Below are 19,770 nucleotides of genomic sequence, written 5' to 3'. Positions count from 1 at the left end.
AGCTCCCTGTTAAATGAAGATATAATGAAATCAAAGTGTTGGAGAAAGGTTAAAAATTAAGGAAGAAACAGAAATATATCAGACAAGTTCAAATAGTGAGAAGCAGCTTTTGAGTGTCTGACATGCAATCCTTGGGAGGTAGAAGCAGGAGGTTCAGAAATTCTAGGCTAAGAAATTCTACAGCTACAAATTCTCACCTACAAAATGAGTTCAAAGGCAATTTACGCTACATGAGACTATGTCTCAAAAAAAGAAAAGAGAATTTCATACTAAAGTCGTTGTTTTTTAGTGTACTGCCTTTGGATGCATGTAGAAGCTACAGGCAAAATGCAAGCATCAGCAAGGCTTGGGAGAGATAGGCAGACATCAGCGTTTTCTTATTACTTGTACCCTTGGGCTAAATTTATTACAGTATATTAAAACACATCATGTCTCCCTATGGTGCTTGAGTGAGACAATGCCTGAATACTATAGTATTTTACTCAAAATTTGTATTTGAAATATTTATTAGGTATTACACATTTAGAACAACATGAGACAAGATGTGATATAATATGTAAGGAGATGACGTGTGTGTGTGTGTGAGTGTGTGTGTGTGTGTGTGCATGCGTGTGTGCGTGTGTGTGTGCTTGTGTTGTGTGTGTGCGTTTCAACCACTATCTATTTGCCAGTCAGTAAAATAACTTTTTGAAATAAACGATTCCACGAATAGTAAAATGTACAGAGTAATGGCTATTTTCAAAAATGCTTATTGTAATTAGTTGAATCCTCCAAATATACATGGAGACTAGTGGCCGGGTTATGCAACACTTAATACCACAGTAGTACATGCTCCCAAATATAAAGAAAAAGAGTGTATGGGAAAGAATTATGATTGACACATGTCAGGGGAGACCCAAATCACCACAGCAGAAGTTACAGTGCAGCTTTCTGAACTAACAGCCCAATTACAAAAGACGTGCAGTGAGCACCCCAGAGGCACCGCTACTCTCCTGCAACTTAAAAAGTCAGTCGTGAACGACACCCCAGAGCTCTTCGTCCACTGGTCAGTGAGAACAATGATCCCGATGGCTCCACACCTCCATTGTCCTGGCGCAGCAGACCATGAGAGCACCAGAATCCATTGTTCTTCTGTCATCCCCGCCTGTGTAATTCAGTGAAATGCAAACTCGCCATGTAGTCCCCTTTGTCAATAGGCTGCTCGATGTAGCTGTACTACAATGAGCAAGTAGGATGTCATAATAAGTTTCCAATTAAATTTTGAGTTTGTAAAGGGCTACACACACAGCCATGAGTTTCCTCATTTCTTTGTTCTTGTCTTAAGCTCAGTCTGTCACGCGAAAGTGGAGCGTGCAATGCGCGGTAAACTCAAGAACAAATGAGACACGATCAGTCTCAGTTCCTCCCAGGCTAACACATCTCTTCGCTGCTATTGAATTCCCAGGCACTCTGGTTATTCACATTCGAGCTTCTTCATTTGCTAAATATGTTAGAATAGCACAAGTTATTTTAACCTTTCTCGGCTTTCTCAGCGCAGAAATGAGGACAGCAGTCCTTATTGTAGGGTTTATTGAGAATTAGCTGTCATAACTCAAGTGAAGCTTTTATCTCCATGTCTGGTGCACAGCACATTATCAACAGAAGTCCCCCGTTAATGCTGGCAGGGATCGTGGTCCTGCTAACTGTGGTTCTAGAGGAACACAGGTAGCAATTTGCACATTCAAATTAATGACTGACAGTGACCAGGAAACTGTTCGTAAAAGCCTTGGAGGGTCTAGGAAGTGTGGGATTACCCAAAGATCTGCATATGCTATCCTTACTGACAATGAAAATTTAAAGGGGCCCATATCTGAAAAAGAAACTATATTGAATTTCCTATGTGAAAACGAACACATACTCATGCCCTCCTGAGGAAAACTAAATCTCCCTTCCTTAAAATGTACCATTTTTCAGAAAACATTCTGAAGAAGCTTTTCAAGCATTTACTGAGAGGACTATCTTGCCATTTTCAGCACCCCCCACTCCACAAAGAGGCTTCCTCCTTCTTTAGCATGCCCCTTCCCTCCAGATTGGCTTCTTCTCTGAATTCCCTGAAAGCAAAAGCCACCCTCAGCCACCACCAAATGCTCACCACATGATCTTTTCTGTATTGTAGCAAAGAACCTAATTTTGGGAAAATAAATGATTTCACTAGAGGCAGACCCAACTGTGACACTGCGTGAGAAAATGAGGGTGCAGAGGTCAAGTGTTTAATCCATCTGGTACCTCAAACTGAGCACAGCAAAGCCCCCAAACCAGACCCAATTTTCCAGTGCTTTTTCCCCCATTCCCTTCCTTCTTCCTTTCTCCCTCCCCCCTGCGTGAAGGGCAAAATTGCTTGTGAAAGTAAGTAGACTGGCTTTGCATTTCTCAGCTCATTTGAATAGTCCCCTGACGTTAGGAACCTCTGAACCTGGTTACAAATTGCTAATGATGTCAACTGGGAAGTTTATAGATGGCTACCTCAGCTGTGCATGTTTCCATGGAATCCTGGGACTCAGAGACAGCAGAATTTGAACAAAGAAATGCTTGCCACTTTTTGCTGCAATCATTGTTTCTCTATTAACCTCAGCCCTTCAGGGAAAGTTCCCAAGGGATCTTTCTCCTGGACAATTATGCACGACCATGGTAAAAGAGCTACCAGGGCACATTGCCACAGCTTTTCTCCTTATGTATAAAGTGAGGTTTGGGGTGGAAAGGCACTGTGTTAGTATCAGCTATATCAGCACTACACACACTGGGAAAACCAGTTCCCTAAGAGTGTTATCATCCCATTTTCCTTCCCCTGCAAAGAGACTTCTTCCTTCCTTGACATGTCCCTTCCCTGAAGACCCTGCAGCATGGCTTCGTCTCTCCCATAAATTCATTGAAAACAAAGGCCACTCCCATTCACCACCGGATGGACACTGCACTTCTTTGTCTTGTGGCAAAACACTAACATGAAGACTGCCTGTTACCAATGGGATTTCATGCTTTCACCTTCCAGAGCAACCATCAGGGCTATCTCCCTCACTAAGGATTTTATCATCTCATGGAGTCAGACACATCCTTGGGCTTTTCTTTGAAGGGAAATTTTTGTTACTATGTCCATTTCATTGCTTATCAGAGATATGTTTAAGCTGTTTATAACTGGGGCTGGAGAGATGGTTCAGTGGCTACGAGAACTTGCTGTTCTTACCTGTTCAGTTCCTAGGATGCACACAGTAACTAATAACCTCCTGGTATCCAGCTCAGGGGTTCCAACAACTCCTTCTGGTCTCTCCAGGCTCCTTTATGTATGCAGTGCCCATAAACTAATGAGGGCAAATATGTATATGTGTGTGTGTGTGTGTGTGTGTGTGTGTGTGTATGTGTAAAATAAGATAGAGTGTATTCTTTATATCCTTCTGCTTAATTTGATAGGCTTTGTATCTAGAAATGTATAATTTTCTTCTAAATGTCTTTGGCATATGTTACAATCAGCTCTAATTACACTAAGTAGTACCCACACACACACACCAGCTCTCTCTCTCTAGCTAGCTTGACTAGGGGTTTCTATCTTGTTTGTATTTTCTTTTTCTTATTTTTTTTTTTTTGAGACAGGATTTCTGTGTAGCTTTGGAGCCTGTCCTGGAACTCATTCTGTAGACCAGGCTAGCCTCAAAATCACAAAGGTCTGCCTGCCTCTGCCTCCCGAGTGCTGGAGTTAAAGGCATGTACCATCACTGCCCAGCTTGTTTGTGGTTTTAAAGAACCAAGTCTTGGCTTCATTAATTCTTTGTATATTCTTTTAGTCTCCATGTCTGTTTTATTCTTTTTCTTCTAAGATATTGAGTTATTTATTTGATATCTCTGTGATTTTTTTATATAAGCACTTATAGCTATAAGTACTTCTCTTTGGATGGCTTTGCTATATCCCAAAGACTCTGAAAACCATGCTTTCATTTTCATTTGATCTAGGAATCTTAAAATTTTTCTTCTGGTTTTTTTTCAGTGATCATTCAAGAGGGTACTGTCCAGTCTCTATGTGCTTGCATAGTTTCTCTCAATATTTCTATGACTTCTGAATCTATGGATCAGGATACTTGTTGGGAGAGGCAGCTAGTTCATTTCCTGGCCACTCTGACTCAAAATAATCACACAGAAACTATATTAATTGCAATACTGTTTGGCCAATAGCTTAATCATATTTCTGGATAACTCTTATATCTTAAATTAACCCATTTCTATTATTTTATATTTTACCACAAGGTCCGTGGCAAGGTTCCATCACATCTGTCTCCAGCAGCAGCTACATGGCTTCTGCTGACTGCCAACTCTCTCTATATGTCTCTTTCAGCCTGCCTTTACTCTATTAAACCATAGGCTGAAAACAGCTTCTTTATTAACCACTGGCAATTAAACATATTCACAGCATTCATCACCTCCTCTTTTCTGTATAAATAGAAAAGAAGGTTTTAACTTTAACACAGTAAAATTACATATGACAATGCAGGTATCAAGCAAGAATTACAGTTATAATATTTATATCTACTTTATCTCTTATCACAACTAAGGAAAACTATAACTATCTATTCTTCAACTCCATCAAAGACTCCAGAAAGATATAATATTACCTAAGTAAACATGAAGTGCATTGTAAGCAACTTCTAAAACTCTAGAATTGACAGAGACATACTGCTGCCTGACAGTCACCAAAGATTATTTTGTAACATTGGAGCACCTGTCTTCAGCCTACTGGGATAATAATAATATCCAGCAGACATCTACATGAAGCAGGAAAGTTCAAAGACAATTCCACCTATATTGTCAGTTTGTCAGTCAACTTTCTTCTGTGTCCTGAAGAATGTCTGGCAGACTCTTCAGGAACCCCGAAGGACTGTCTCACTTTAGGCAGATTCAGCAGTCATTTTTCTGTGGGTCCTGAAAATCCAGTCAAGCAGTTCAGACAAGAGCAGTTTTTTCCCCAAATGACTAACAAACTCCATGAGAAGCCTCTTCAATGCCCATCACCCTTGTGAAGTAGACTGATGCTGCCAGGGGCAGATGAGTCTCCTTGTCATGAAAAATCTAAGTTCTTAAAACCTTTTAAATGTCATATTCTGTAGTCTTTGAAAGATTTGAAGAATATCTACCCATTTAAAATATATCTTTGTACATCTAGAAAACCTAATTAACATGACTACAAGATTGACTATTATAAATGACTATTAACCTGTATTTCTTAAGTATACATTACATTTTTAAATGAGTTACACAAATGCAATGCCTTAATCAAGAGAACAAATATACTTATAACAAAATTGACCTTAAATTTGCATCAATAAACCAAGATCTATACCAATAAAAATCTCTATAGCATATCCCCCTTTAAATGTTAAGAAACATTTATAAACAATATTTGGGAATATGAGCATAGTTCTCTCCAAACTGCTTCCTGCTTTTTTGGGGCAAAGTAATTTTGAGGGGATGTTCACAACAACCTTTCACAGGGTGTTGGTTCATCAAACCACATTAGTCTGGAATTAATCCACAGGTTCTCATCTTCTGTGGAAACAAAAGAAAAACCTCTTTTCCAAAGCAACATATCCTTAGGCCCAAATTTTGAAGTCAAGATACCTTTAGAATATATGTGCTGGTTTAATTTAACAGTCTGTACAATAAAATGTCTCTTTGTACTTAGCTCATTCACAGTAAAAAAAATTCAAAGAAAACACAATAATATACATAATCCAGACCTTCTATGTATATTCCATCTTTACATGGCTTCTTCATTCTTACTCTATTACTTTTTAATATTTATTATCTTTATTCTTTTAATCTATGGCTGTCTGTACTCTGTCTCTTTAAAGAGAATGGGGCTTGTGGACATAGTGCTACAAGTTACATGGTGGCAGCATGGGCCAACTGGTTACCAGAGTTGAGGTGGTGAGAATGGCTCCCACCTGGCAGTCTCAGAGGCAATGGATGAACTTCCATCATGTTGGACTGGGTAGAGCAAGCAGGCAGGGTTGTTTTTGACCTAGCAATGCTGCAGCTTAGGATTTTAAGAAATGCTTAGTATTTTAAGAAGCTGTCCTGGTCAGAAAAGGATTACAGATACACAATAAAGACAAATTCAGATAAAAATGGGTCACAGTGTTGGATAAATGTATATAGGCTTGGGAGAGAGAAGAAAAACAGTATAGAGAATTATAAAAGGAAGTAAATGGTTTATAAAAAACAAAGTCTTTAAAGAGACAGACTGGGTTCTAGAGGCTGCATCTCTAGAGAAGTTTAAAGGACCACATATTTCCAGGTATCTTGGGCATTTGGTTACTGAGGAACATATGTTTCTCAGAACCAGCCCTATAATCTAACTGTAGACTTTCATTAATGACCTATCTTAAATCCTACACAAGAGCTAAGCAAGTGAATATTAGGTAGGTTTTTAAACCTCCCCACTCTTTAACCAATTGACCTAAATTCGAAAGAAGAATCATCAAGACAGCTAGCGTGAGTAGTTTTTCAAGTGCTAAAAATTGCTTCATCTTCAAAACCGATGGCTGTTGACCTCAGCAGCGAGGACAATACTGGAAGTGGCTTTTCATGATTCTACCAGAGCTATCAAAAGTCCCATTTACTAGCAATGCGTAGTTGAGTTCAACCCTTGGGAGAGGAGTTTGGGTTCACAAACTTGCATTTCAGGAAAAAATTTTGATGACTATTAAATGTTCAGATGTCAGTTAAATGGTCAGGAGCTTGCCCTACACGGTGGAGTTCAGGCAAAGGAGATATTTCCATGTCATTTTTTTAGGAACTATCCTAGAAACATGATTGCCAGCATTACTGACTTGTAGTCTACTGTGTGGGTTACTTCCCATATTTGGGGTCTAATAGGGGAAACACTGTCTTCAGAGAACATGAGTCAACTTCTACATTGCTGTGCATTGCCTTCAGAGCAGCTCTCCCTGAATGAAGGTCTAGACACAGGCTCGAGGAACATGGCTAGCATATTGGGATGGATTCTGCCGATAGCGTCATTCTCTCTACAGAAGACTGCTGGGCTTAAGGTCTAGACATAGACTCGAGGATCATGGCTATCATCTTAGGACGGATTCTGCCAATAGCATCCTTCTCCTATGGAAGACTGCAGGGCTTCAGTAGCTGTCTGCTAAGCATGCCTCTCACGACTTCTGCTGTCCCTGTGGTGAGGGTCGCTTCAGTTTTCTACAGCGTTCTTCTCAAACTCTCACTAGAAATTATTCCACCTGATCTCATTATTCCTCCTCCCTTCCCTCTTTTCACTTATTCATCCAACTTTAGTAAATTACAGAGAAAACAGGGATTCCAATAATTCATTCAATACCCTAACTCCTACTTCCAGCTTTTTCAAAGTATCTGCTTTCATGTTTCCCACATGAATTGTCACCTGACCCTTCAAGAGACGTTTCTCAGCCAAACCAGCTATGGGACTCTGACTCTGTCCCCATAGTGAACATGTGACACAATCCAAGACGAAACTTTTTTCTCTGACTCGACATTACAACCACACCTTAAGGAGAAAATTCAAGCTAAAAAAAAAAAGGAATTCTGTTTCTAAGGATTCTAATTCTTATGCAAATTGTTCTAGTTCTTGGTTTTACAAAGAGTAAATCCAAACTGGCCATGTGTTTTAATCTTTAAGGGCAAAGGGGAAAAGTAGGAATGCATTTCCACTCGGGAGAGCCAGGCAGAGTAGGGCACATGTGGTGGCTGAACACGAAAGAGGTTTTTCTGTTTTGTTTTCCTGTGTTTTGTTTTTGCAATGAATTCTATAGGTCGAGATGAGGTCAGTGCAACTCCGTCTTTTCTGTCTTTCAGAAAGGGCCTTTTCAAAAAGACCAGGGCTCAAGATCTAGACTCTCATGCTAAGTTTGGAAGTTGTCTCCCTCTCCCTCCCTCCTCTGTGTGTGTGTGTGTGTGTGTGTGTGTGTGTGTGTGTGTGTGCAAGCGTGCGTGAGCCTGCCTGCCTGCCTGTCTGTTGCTGTGCATCTGGGTGTCTGCTTGTCTGCCTCTCTGTGTATGTCTCTCTGCCTCCCTCCTTTTTTTCCCTCTCTCCCTCTCTCCTTTCCTTCCTTTCCAGTTCTCTCCCTCCCAGCCTTGTTCTCTCTTAGGACACCTCCTTTCCTCATCATGTACTCAGTTGCCACCTGTGGGGACATTCATAAGTCACCAGATATTCCCTGTGAGTCTCGGAGCTCAGTGAGCCGACTGTCACCTCTCTATCCCTCAGAGTCCTCTCCTAAGTGTCAACAATTCATTTCTCACTCTGCTTTAGAGCCTCAGACTCCGATGCAAATATTGACAAAGTCCTCTCTATGAAGCCCAAGGCCTCATAGCTTTTAGTACTCCCCATCTATTCTTTCGGGCGCAGTAAGCCATTTGCCACAATTTGTCAGCCCCAAATGAGACTTTTCTAGTCGATGAGCTATAACTATTACCATCTGTGGTCTCAAGAGCGCAGGCCTGGGAGTCAAAGCCATGGGTACCAGCCTCACCTGCCACCCACTCGCTGTGTAATCTTGGGCAAATCACCTGCTTTCTCAAGGTTGCAGATGTGCATGTAAGTGCACTCACCACACAGCTTGGTAGCGGCACAGATCAAGTACAGGAATCCAGTTCAGCATAAAATGGGTTAAAGAAGGCTGTCCTGATTTATTTTCCTTTTGTCAGAGAAGAGTTACTTACTTAACCTCCAACGAAGTCCCTTATTTATAAAAATTTCCCTTTTTAGCTTTGTGAGGGAGGAGATGGAATTGTTTCTGACAAATGACCCATAACTTTAAAAGTTCCTATTTTGAGGTTATACATGATGTTCTAATAATACAATACTTAACTTTAAGTGGCAAGACCTGGTTTCAGTAAAAGACTATTTGGAGCAGAGTATATATGAATCTGAAGGCCCCCGGCAATCTTTATGCCATGGACTCGTGTTTCTCTTGTCTAATGTAAGCCAGCCTTCTGAAATGAGCAGCTCTAGTAAGTCCCAGGGCAAGAGAGAGATGCCAAAGCAATTACATTTATAGTAAATTCAGAAGAGAATGTGCGCAAGATAGGAAGCAAATCTCTATGGGCATCATTTCAAGGAAAGGCAATAGTTGGTCTCTGCCAACAGCCGTTGGATGCCACCAGCACGGAGCAATTAGAGACGGGACGGGTTCGCTGAGGCGAGAACAGCGCAGTGGCTAGAAGGCAAAACTTGAAGCCGCGAGGAGTCCAGTCAGGGTGGTTAGAGCCCTCGCGCCGCTTTGTGTTTACAGACCGTGGTTCCTAACTGCGCTTCATTGTTTTCTGAAGCCTCAGATGACTTGTGTTACGGCTTGTCCAGAATTCCAGCCTCCAGTCACTGAGTCCCCAAAATCAACCGTGTCCGTTTTAACTCTGTTGTAGCCTTGCATCTATCAGTCCCACGGCGATCCAGCTTCTAGAAAGAGACGATTCCAGTCGTTGACCATGACTTTTACCTCGCAGTTTCTTCCAATCAACCGAACACTCTGTCTTTTCTCTCCATTCTCGCCATAGAATCTGTTCTCAAAGGTCACTGATGACTTCCTAACCCGCACCGATCATCTTTCCAGTTTGCCTACAGAATTTGAACCTACTGACTATCCCCCCCTTCTTCTAGCTCTTCTCCCTGCCTTTTCCCTAGCTATCGCCTTTGCCCTAGCATTCCCAGCACTCCATCCTTGTCTTTCCTTGGATGATGTCATAAACTTGTCTAGCTGTAAGTGCCTGCATCACTGGTGGACTGTCAGGAACAGAAATCATGTCAGTATTTTGAGCATGAAAATTTTAGTATTTAAGAGTGTATTGTATAGCAAAGAGGTAAACAAGGACTCTAAAATGTACAGAAGCATCAGCATCAGCAGGAGATGGCCTCATTTGGAAAGAGTGTTGTTTCCGGTATAATTAATTAAGATAGCAGCTTGGTTGCTGCTCTTAAAGAGAACCCACAGAATGGTCACAGCCGTCTAAAACTCCAGTTCTAGGGGATCTGACACCCTCTTCTGGCTTCTACGGGTAACAACACACACATAATGTTCATCCATAGGTCCCAGCAAAACGCATACACATAAATAAATCTGGAAACAAAAACTAGAGGGAAACTTTATGGCACTAGATTGGAAGCAATTTGTTACACAAACACACACACACACACACACACACACACGTATACAGGCAACCAAAGGAAAACTAGATAACTAGATATATTGGACTTTATCAAAATTGGAGCTTTTGTCCATCAAGTCCACTATCACTAATGTAAAAAGGTAACTCTCTACATACAATAGAATATTTGAAAATCATATCTGGTATGATATTTAGATTCATAATATAGAAAGATACTAAACCTCAACAATAAAAACACAAGTAACTATATTCGAAAGTGAGCAAAAGACTAGAACAGGTTTCTCTATAAAGAAGATGGACAAATCATCATAAAATGGTGTTCAAAATCACTGGCCATAAGGGAAATACAAATCTAAACCACAGAGAGACGCTACTTCATGCCTGCGATGGGCACTTACTGAAGAGGTGATGCCAGCAAGATGTGTGAAAATTGGAAACTGTTGGACATTACTTGTAAGGGTATAATATGCAGCCTCTATGGAAAACTGCTTGGCAGGCCTTCAAAAATAATGAATTCTAGTCCGAAGTGTGTACCTAGAAGAATTCAAAACAGGAATTTGTGTGCCAAGGTTTATTGGAGCATTATTGACAGTAGCCTGGAGGTGGGAAAAGCTCAAGTATCCATCAATATATGAATAAACAGATATGGTGTGTGTGTAAGGGTGTGTGTGTAAATAGCATTCATCTTTAAGAAAGAACGAAGTTTTGATATGTGCTACAACAGGGATATCTTGACTACACTGTCAGACACCAAAGAACACACATAGTGTGACCCACTGATACGAAATACCTAGGACACATAAATTCATATCATCCGTGGAACAGACATTGCCAAGGACAAGGAGTAATTGCTTAATGGTTAACGGCTACTGTGTTGAATAACTGAAACTCCTTGGGAATAAATAACAATGATAATTACACAACATTTGAGTGTATTAATATTACTGAATTGAACAGTTTAAAATACGAAAATGGCAAACTTTGTGTTATGTATGTTTTACATTTTTAGAGCCTGTAAGCAGATATCAAAGGCCCGAGAAACTGAAAAGGAGAGGAGCAGAAAAGTATATGCAGGGGCTAGTACTAAAATAGACAAGCAGGAGCTGATTCCAGGTAAAGGGGGAGAGAGAAGCATTTCTGTCTACTTAACATCCAATTGAGATCCTTATTCTCTGGGCAAAAATAAGTAAATAAAGACAATTTTAGAATGGGTGGCCAATTCTACATCTATTAATCATTTTATTACTTGATATTTTTTCTACTTTGCTCCTCTCTGTTCCACTTCTCCCCTCTCTTTTCTTCTCATCATCTTCCCCTTCCCTTCTTCCTGTTTTCTTCTTCCTCTTCCTCTTCTTCTTCTTATTATTATTATTCCTCTTCCTCTTCTTCCCCTTCCTCTTATTTTCTTTTCCCTTTTCTTCTTCTTCCTTTTCCTTTTCTTATCCTTCCCCTTTTCTTATTCTTCTTCCTCTTCCTCTTCTTCTTCCTCTTCCTCTTCTTCTTCTTCTTATTATTATTCCTCTTCCTCTTTTTCCCCTTCCTCTTATTTTCTTTTCCCTTTTCTTCTTTTTCCTTTCCCTTTTCTTATCCTTCCCCTTTTCTTATTCTTCTTCCTCTTCCTCTTCTTCTTCTTCCTCTTCTTCTTCCTCCATGTCCTCCACAGCAAGGACTCACTATGTAGCCTTGACTGGTCCCAAATTCACAGAGATCTGGCTCATGCTAATATCTCTCTTATATCTCGCTTTGTTTTTAGTTTATTTTGTTTTTGAGACAAGATCTCTGGTATTCCATGGCATTCCTCAAACTCAATAATTTGTAGCTGAGGAAAACCTTGCCCTTCTGGTCCCCCTCCTACCTGCTGAAACTACACCTGGAATGGCAGCAGGTGTATCTGCCTCCACCTCTGGAATGCTGGAACTATAGGTGTGCCACCACACCTGGTGCCGAGGATGGAACCTGGGGCATACCGGGCAGTCGCTGCACCAACTGGGATCCCTAAAAGCTTCTGGGTGGGGCATAAATGGTTGTTGAACTTGAACCTGGCTTGTCTTGTAAATCTACAAAAAGCCTCTACTCTCTACCTTTTCCTAACCCCTACCCCACAGGATCATATTTCTGTGTCCCTGCAATTCATTGTGATTCCCTTCTCCCTGGTTTTCACCTTCTTTCTACTCCTGCCTAGTCAAGTACCACTTCACTTGTCTCATCCTACTTAGCCTTCCTCGAGACCCCTTGATGCAATTTAATAATGTCAAGCCCTGGAGCTGGATGTCAACAGAATGAAGCCTGAAAGTGACATCCTCTCTCACAGATTTATGCAATAGTCCATGTCCTAGATTTGATGTAGGGGTGTGTGTGTGTGTGTGTGTGTGTGTGTGTGTGTGTGTGTGTGTGAACTGCCTTACTTTCAGCCACAAGTATAGAGCTCAGACCAAATAAAATCATTTATAAATACTAACACCTACAGTCTACAAGGCTTTATTCTGTTCGAATTCTTTTTCCTCTTTCATGAAACTGTGCTTGTGGATAAAAGGAGAAACTGAGAAGACATAGGTCCAGAGACTGCAGATTCAGTGACAAGGGGGAAAGGAGGAAGTGAGCGTGGCCTGCTGCTAGTCTTGTCCCAGCTGTCTACCCTGTCCTATCCTGAACTCTCACCATCTCCTCTCTGGCACAACTTTGTGCTGGAATTTACACAGATGTAGACAATTACGCCTTTGAAACTTGAAATTTGGCTTGCAAGGCAGTTTATTCCGTTGTCTACACAGCTGCCATTTGAGGGAGAATTTAGAAAATTCAAGAGTTTAGAAAATGGTGCCACCCATCCCTGCCAGAGACCTTTGGGGCTCATAACTTCTGGAAACAAAGTGGACGCTCTCTGGGAGGGTTGGTTGTATCCACTGACTGAGCTGGCAGAGCCACCACTCCTGTCCCTAACTTGGGATGCTATCTCTTTCCTCCATTTCTAAGAGCAGAGTCCTGCGGATGGGAAGCTTGAATGTCAACCGTGTAAGAAAGCCTCTCCTGTGGCAAAGTTGTTGCAAGTATACAACAAGCTGTTTCCCCCTTGGTAAATGCGGTTTGGAGCGCCTAGATTTCCTTAGAGGGAAGAGTCGCGCCATGAAGGTGATGTCAGTGTACGCTTTGCAAAACCCTTCTCTAACAAGACTGCGTCAGGGGATTGTAGGGCCCAGTGGTAAAAAGACAAACCTCTCAGGGTGCTATTCAGGTGACAGAAAGCTTCAGAAAGGTGACACACTGGACCCAGAGGAGGACATAAAACCAGAGCTTTTCAGAGTGAGCCGGGCTCAGCACAGTAAAAGCACACTAGGCCCAGTAGAGACGGCTGAAGCAAAAGAATCAAAAGTTCCAGGGTGGTCTGGGATAGAAAGCAGGACACTAACTACCACATACACACAAACACACAAAGGTGACAGTGATGGTGAAATCTAACTCTTTGTGTTCCTATTTTACTAAAGATGGAAAATGAATTTATAAAAGCCTTTTTTTCCCTCTCTTGCCCTTCCCCCTTTCAAAATCCCAGAAGAAAGTTTAGCCTTAGTTCTTGTTTCCAAAAGACAAAGCTATCATCTTCTTTAAGTGATGATCAACCAGTTGTGCTTTGATGAGCAATCAAGTTCACTCTCATGAACTCCTGTGTTGGCAGAGTCTACTCGTTTGTTTCCTGATCGCCCTGACTCAAAATAACCACACAGAAACTAGATTATTTGCAATACTGTTTGGCCAATAGCTTAAGCATATTTTTAGCTAGCTCTTATATCCTAAACTAACCCATCTCCATTAATCTGTGTATGGCCACATGGCTGTGACTTACTGGCAAGGTTCCAGCATGTCTGTCTCCTGCAGGTAGCTACATAGCTTCTCACTGACTCTGCCTACTTTCTCCCAGCATTCAGTTTAGTTTTCCCCCCTAGCTCTATTCTGCTCTATCATAGACCAAAGCAGTTTCTTTATTCATTAACCAATAAAAGCAACACATATACAGAAGGACTTCCCACACCATTTCCTCTTTTCTGTTCAAATAAGAAGGTTTTAATTTTAACATAGTAAAATTACATATACTAAAACAGGTGTCAAGTAAGGATTACAGTTACAATATTTATATCTACTTTAACTTTTATCATAACTAAAGAAAACTATAATTATAATTATCTATTCTTCAACTCCATCAAAAACTCAGAAGGATATAATATTATCTAAGTAAAAAGGAAGTACATTGTAAGCAACTTCCAAAACTCTAGAATTGACAGAGACATCTCACTGCCTGGAGAGTCACCTAAAGTTCTTCTGTAATGTTGTAGGCATCAATAGTATCTGGTAGACTTTTTCATGAATCAGGAAATTTCAAAGACAGTTCTGTCTATATTGTCAGTTTGTCAGTCACTTTTTTCTGTGTCCTGCAGAATGTCTGGAAGAGTCTTTCATGAAGCAGGAACTCTGAAGGACTGTCTTACCTTCTTTAGGCAACTTCAGCAGTCAATCTGTTGATAGAGGCTACTCATTCATTCCTGGATGCCCAGACCTGAAATAATCACTCAGAAACTATATTATTTGCAATACTGTTTGACCAATAGCTTAAGCGTCTTTCTAGCTAGCTCTTATACCTTAAATTAACACATTTTTATTTATCAGTGTATCACCATACGGCTATGGCTTTACCAGGCAAAGATCTGGCATCTGTCTCCTTCGGCAGCTACATGGCTTCTCTGTGGGTCCTGCAAGTCCAGTCAAGCAGTTCAGGCAAGAGAAGTTTCTTGCCCAAATGCTAACAAACTTTTGCATGAGGAGCCTCTTCGATGCCCATCATCCTCTTGAAATAGACTGGTGCTGCCAGGAGCAGACATGTCTCATTGTTGAGAAATAACTAAGTTCTTAAAATATTTAAATGCCTTGTTCTATAAGTCTTTGAAAGGTTTGAAGAATACCTAGTCATCTGAAATTATATTACTGTATATTACTGTACATCTAAAAAACATAATTAACATGATTACAAAATTGACTTTATAGATGACTATCTATGAGCCTGTATTTCTTAATTATACATTACATTTTTAAATGAATTGCACAAACACAATACCTTAATCAAGAGTAAAAATATACATATTACAAAATTGATCTTAAATTTGTATCAATAAACCAAGATCCATACCAATGCAAATCTCTATAGCATACCCCCCTTTAAACAAACATTTATAAACAATATTTGGGAATTTGGGCATAGTTCTCTCCAAACTACTTCCTGCTTTTTGTTGAGTGAAGTAATTTTAGGGTTCATGAAGACCTTTGAGGGATCTTGGTTCATCAAACCACATTAATCTGGAAGGAATCCACAGGTTCTCATCCTCTATGGAAACAAGAAAAGAACCTTTTCCAAAACAATAAATCCTTAGACCCAAATTTTGAAGCCAAGATGCCTTTAAAATATATATATATATATATTGGTTTAGCTTAGCAGCCGGTACAATAAAATATCTCTTTGCATTTAGCTCATTTACAGTCAAAAATTCAAAGAAAACACAATAATATACATAATCCAGACTCTCTGTGTATTTTCCATCTTTATGTGGCTTATTTTTCTTATTCTATTTTTTTACAAGTATAATATTTATTTTATTATCTTTACTCCTTTAACCTTTGACTGTCTGTACTTTTATATTATAACTGTGTCTATACTCTTTTCTTTTCCCTCTCTCCCTCTCTCCTTCTCTCTCTCAATTCTATGTACATTTATCCAACAATGTTACCCATTTAGAAGTCTTTCTCATCTGAATCTGTCTTCATTGCACATCTGTAATCATTTTCTGACCAAGACTGCTTTTAAAAAAAACAATGCTAAGTGGGCATGGCTAGGATAACTCTGCCATCGTGCCTGTTGACTCCGCCCAGTTCAACATGGTGAAGGTCTGTTTGCTGCCTCTGAGAGCCATTCTCACAGTCCCGTTTTCAGGCACACAGGGGGTCTGTGCTGCCATGAAGCAAGTTGTAGCACTCCCTACTCGCAAGCCCCATTTACATGGTCCATGACCAGACCTTCCAAAAGAGTCAAAGCCCTTTGTGCTGGTGAACCAGGAAGCTGCTGTTTTTCTTAAAGAAGCTGAGCAGTTTTTGCTGTACCTCCCTCGCAAACAGAGCCTATTTGAAAAACTGCAGTTAACAAGAAGCTGAACTTGGCTCCCATTTTTGCGGGTCTAGAAGCCTTTTTTTTCTGACTTTTTTTTTAATTTATTTATTTATTAAAGATTTCTGTCTCTTCCCCACCACTGCTTCCCATTTCCCTCTCCCTCCCCCAATCAATTCCCCCTCCCTAAACTTTCTTAGACTTTACATGAACATTCTTGCCCTAATACAGGCTATGGTGATGGTGCCGTCAGAGGATTGGTGGACACACCAAGAAGAAAAACACTACAATGTTCTGCCCCTGTCCAGACTCCACATCTGCCACTGTTTCTGATCTTGATATTTTTTTCATTATTTTCCTTTATTTACTCCTAACTATTTCTTACTAAGATAATAACTAGAAAGAACTGTACTTACTATGAAACATGTATGTAATCTTCAGCTAGGATAGCTAATCCTCTCAGATTTAATTTACCATCCAGGAAAACTGCTAACCTATGACAACAGCCAATTGCAGCTGAACTGGAACTAGAGTTCCCTGAAACCTGCTCAGAGCTGTGGAATGCTGGACGACCCCTTTTCTTAACCATACACCTCCCCTGTAACACCTGCCTGGATTCTCTCCCCACTGGGAGGGTAACAGTAGATGTGCTTAGAGTAGAATAGCAAATTCCATGTTAAACACTCCCTAAGCAAGAATATGCTCTCATTGGAGAGGTCAAGGCTCTAACCCACTCCCTCTGCCACATCATCAAAAACTAACTTTGCTGCAACAAGCTGTAGTTTGCCTTTTGACTATGTCATCTTCTTCCACCTAGATTGTTATATTTTATGTCCTCGTTTTTTTAGACAAACTGCATATAAATTCAAGGTGTCTTCCTAGTAGCGTCATCAAAAAGATTAACTGAGGGAGACCTTGATCCATCGCAGGATTGTCAGGAAGGTAATGACACAGTCCCATACTTCATGTGTTCTTCCTGCTACAGATTCGGAACCTGGCAGCAAACTTATGTGTGGACAGCAAGCATGGAGCCACGGGGACGGAGCTGAGGCTGGACGTCTGTGTTAAAGATGGTTCTGAAAGGACGTGGTCTCATGAGCAGGTGAGTCAGAAATCACAGGACTGGAGGCTAGCGGGGAGATGATGGTAGCAGGGAAGGACAGAATGGAAAGAAGTCTCTGGGTGGCACATTTGGGACTTGGGTGAAGTCATGGTTTGTTGACAAGCAGAACCCTAGTTAGTGAGCATGGCCCTTCTCTGCTTCTGTCCCTTACCAAAGGAACTGTGATAATCGACCAGGACAGTGGATAAAAACACATTTCAACTTGGAGAGCAAGAATTGGTGTCATTTCTCAGCCAGGGAAGCGCATGCCTTGTGCACGTGAGAACTGGAGTTTGGTCTTTTAGAACTTATATTTTAGAGGTTGAACATGTGGGCATGTGTTTATAATCACAGGCCTGGTGAAACAGAGGCTGGCAGATCAATAGGGATTGCTAGCCCACCAGCCCAGCCTACGTGGTGAGTTTCAGGCTAGTAAGACTATCGAAGGGAAAGGTAGACAGCAGCTGAGGAATGATACTTAAGGTTGTCCTCTGACCTCAACGCTCATGTGCATGTCCATGCGTATGCACAGACACCCCCATGCACGGACACACACACACACACACACACACACACACAAAAAAAAAAAAAAAAAAAACTTTAGAATGAGAGTAGAATGTGGCAGCTATTTCAAGGACAGTGGTGATCAGTAATAAGGAACTAAAACCATGAAGATAAAAGTGGGCATAGGAATAAATGAAAACAAAATAAGCTTAGGTATTTAGCTCAGTGGTAGAATCCCTGGATTCTGTCCTCAGCTCCAAACAAAAATAAAAGAACTAAGTCTGTGGGAAACGGCACAATGAGACCCATTATTCTGTGTGCTTACCTTTGCTTGAATGTGCTCCTGGTTACATGTGGGTGCACACACCTAGGCACATGCACAGAGGTCAGAAGAAGGAACCTCATTTCCTCCTCCCGCACTTTCCACCTGTTCTTTGGAGGGTCTCCCCAAATTCTGGGGCTTTCAGTTTCCCCTAGGCTGGAAGTCAACAAGCCCTAGGATCTTCCTGTCTCTGCCACATTCCCTCAGAACTGGAGGCACAGGCGCAGGACTGTGCAGGACTCTGGGATCCATATTCTGGCCCTCCTGGTTGTGCAAGAAGACCCCTTAACCACTGAGCCCTCTCTCCAGCCCCTTCATAGTAACTCTGAAAACCAACTTTAAAAAAAAGAAAGAGGTAGTAAACTCCTTCAGTGTGACCTCAGCTTACTGACTTCCCACAGCAGCGGTTTTCAAAACAAACCTGGAGAGAGTTAGGGAATTCATGCAACAAAATCTTCTAGTAAAGGGCTCTGTTTTGTGTTTGAGACTTCATCAAACTTTAATTTTCCCTCCTAGCTGTGTATCAAAAGTACTGCATGGACATCTCGTTGCAATCGCAGTTTTTAGTCATGCATGTGAAGGACTACCCAACATAGACGTCATAGGATGTTTGCAGACAATGACATATTGATACATCATTGTGATGGAAAGACATTTCGGTGCAGCTACAGTTAAGAAAAGTGTGACTTATAATCTAATGTAAAGCTGAAATTCTCTAGAAAGGGTCTCTCCTGAAACTGGGTTACCTGTGAAAGATCAATGACAGTGTGGGGGACTGGACGCCCCTTCTTGGTTTCAATTTTGAATAATGCACTATTTCAGTTAGGAAATATAGGACGTTTTCCACAGATTCCACAAGACTCAATAGCTATTGTCCAAGTTACAAAGAAAACAGCTGATACATATAGCTGAGGCCTTTCTCCAGCCTCCTTCCCTGTGCAGAAGGGAAAAGCCCCAGTCAGGGTAGTATGTGCTCATGGTGTTCTGCTTCTCAGAATGGACCATAGTAACTGTCTTTGGAAAACAAAAGGAGGCAGCAAGCATTGTCCCTGCCGGCATGGCTGTAGTGCTACAGCTATATTCCTCAAATGTCCGCTTTGCACTCAGACCAGGCGCAGGCTGGGCTGGAGCTTCCTTGTGTTTGTGTCTGCCTAGAACCCGGACCAGAGGAAGGCTCGGCTGGACATCCTTGAGATTTGGGAGCTTCTTTAGCTTATGCACACATCCACACAAAAGAATCTTGACCAAAATGAGCCATTGAGCAATGACCCTACACAACCTAAAGTCCTTAAGGAGTTGTCCAAGTACACTTCTCTTCTCCCTCTTTTCTCTTGCTGCTCCCTCTCCATACTAGATTGCAGTCAGAGCATCTGGATGCTGGAAAAGCAGCAAGTTCCAAAACCAGTCAAAGATAAATCCCATCGGACAACAGCAACATCTTCTGGCACCCTCTAACCAATTACTTATCCATTGATATCCTAGAAAGATAGAAGGCCTTACAGTCAGGCCAACATAGATTTCACGTGAAGCCAA

At 41.1% G+C, this 19,770-nt stretch overlaps 1 protein-coding gene across 1 annotated transcript in view; it reads left to right on the top strand.

Moving 5' to 3' along the window:
* Galntl6 (polypeptide N-acetylgalactosaminyltransferase like 6) overlaps positions 1-19,770 on the top strand; it is a 1,064,237-nt gene that overhangs the window by 1,018,701 nt on the left and 25,766 nt on the right. Inside the window, exon 11 of the mRNA XM_075986809.1 lies at positions 17,295-17,411. Coding sequence (XP_075842924.1) covers positions 17,295-17,411 — 117 coding nt within the window. The remainder of the gene's footprint in view (positions 1-17,294; positions 17,412-19,770) is intronic.

The sequence above is a fragment of the Microtus pennsylvanicus genome, chromosome 9, assembly GCF_037038515.1.
Source record: "Microtus pennsylvanicus isolate mMicPen1 chromosome 9, mMicPen1.hap1, whole genome shotgun sequence".
Lineage (NCBI taxonomy): Eukaryota > Metazoa > Chordata > Mammalia > Rodentia > Cricetidae > Microtus > Microtus pennsylvanicus.
Note: the sequence above shows the minus strand (reverse complement) of the source record. Positions and strands in the feature narration are given on the sequence as shown.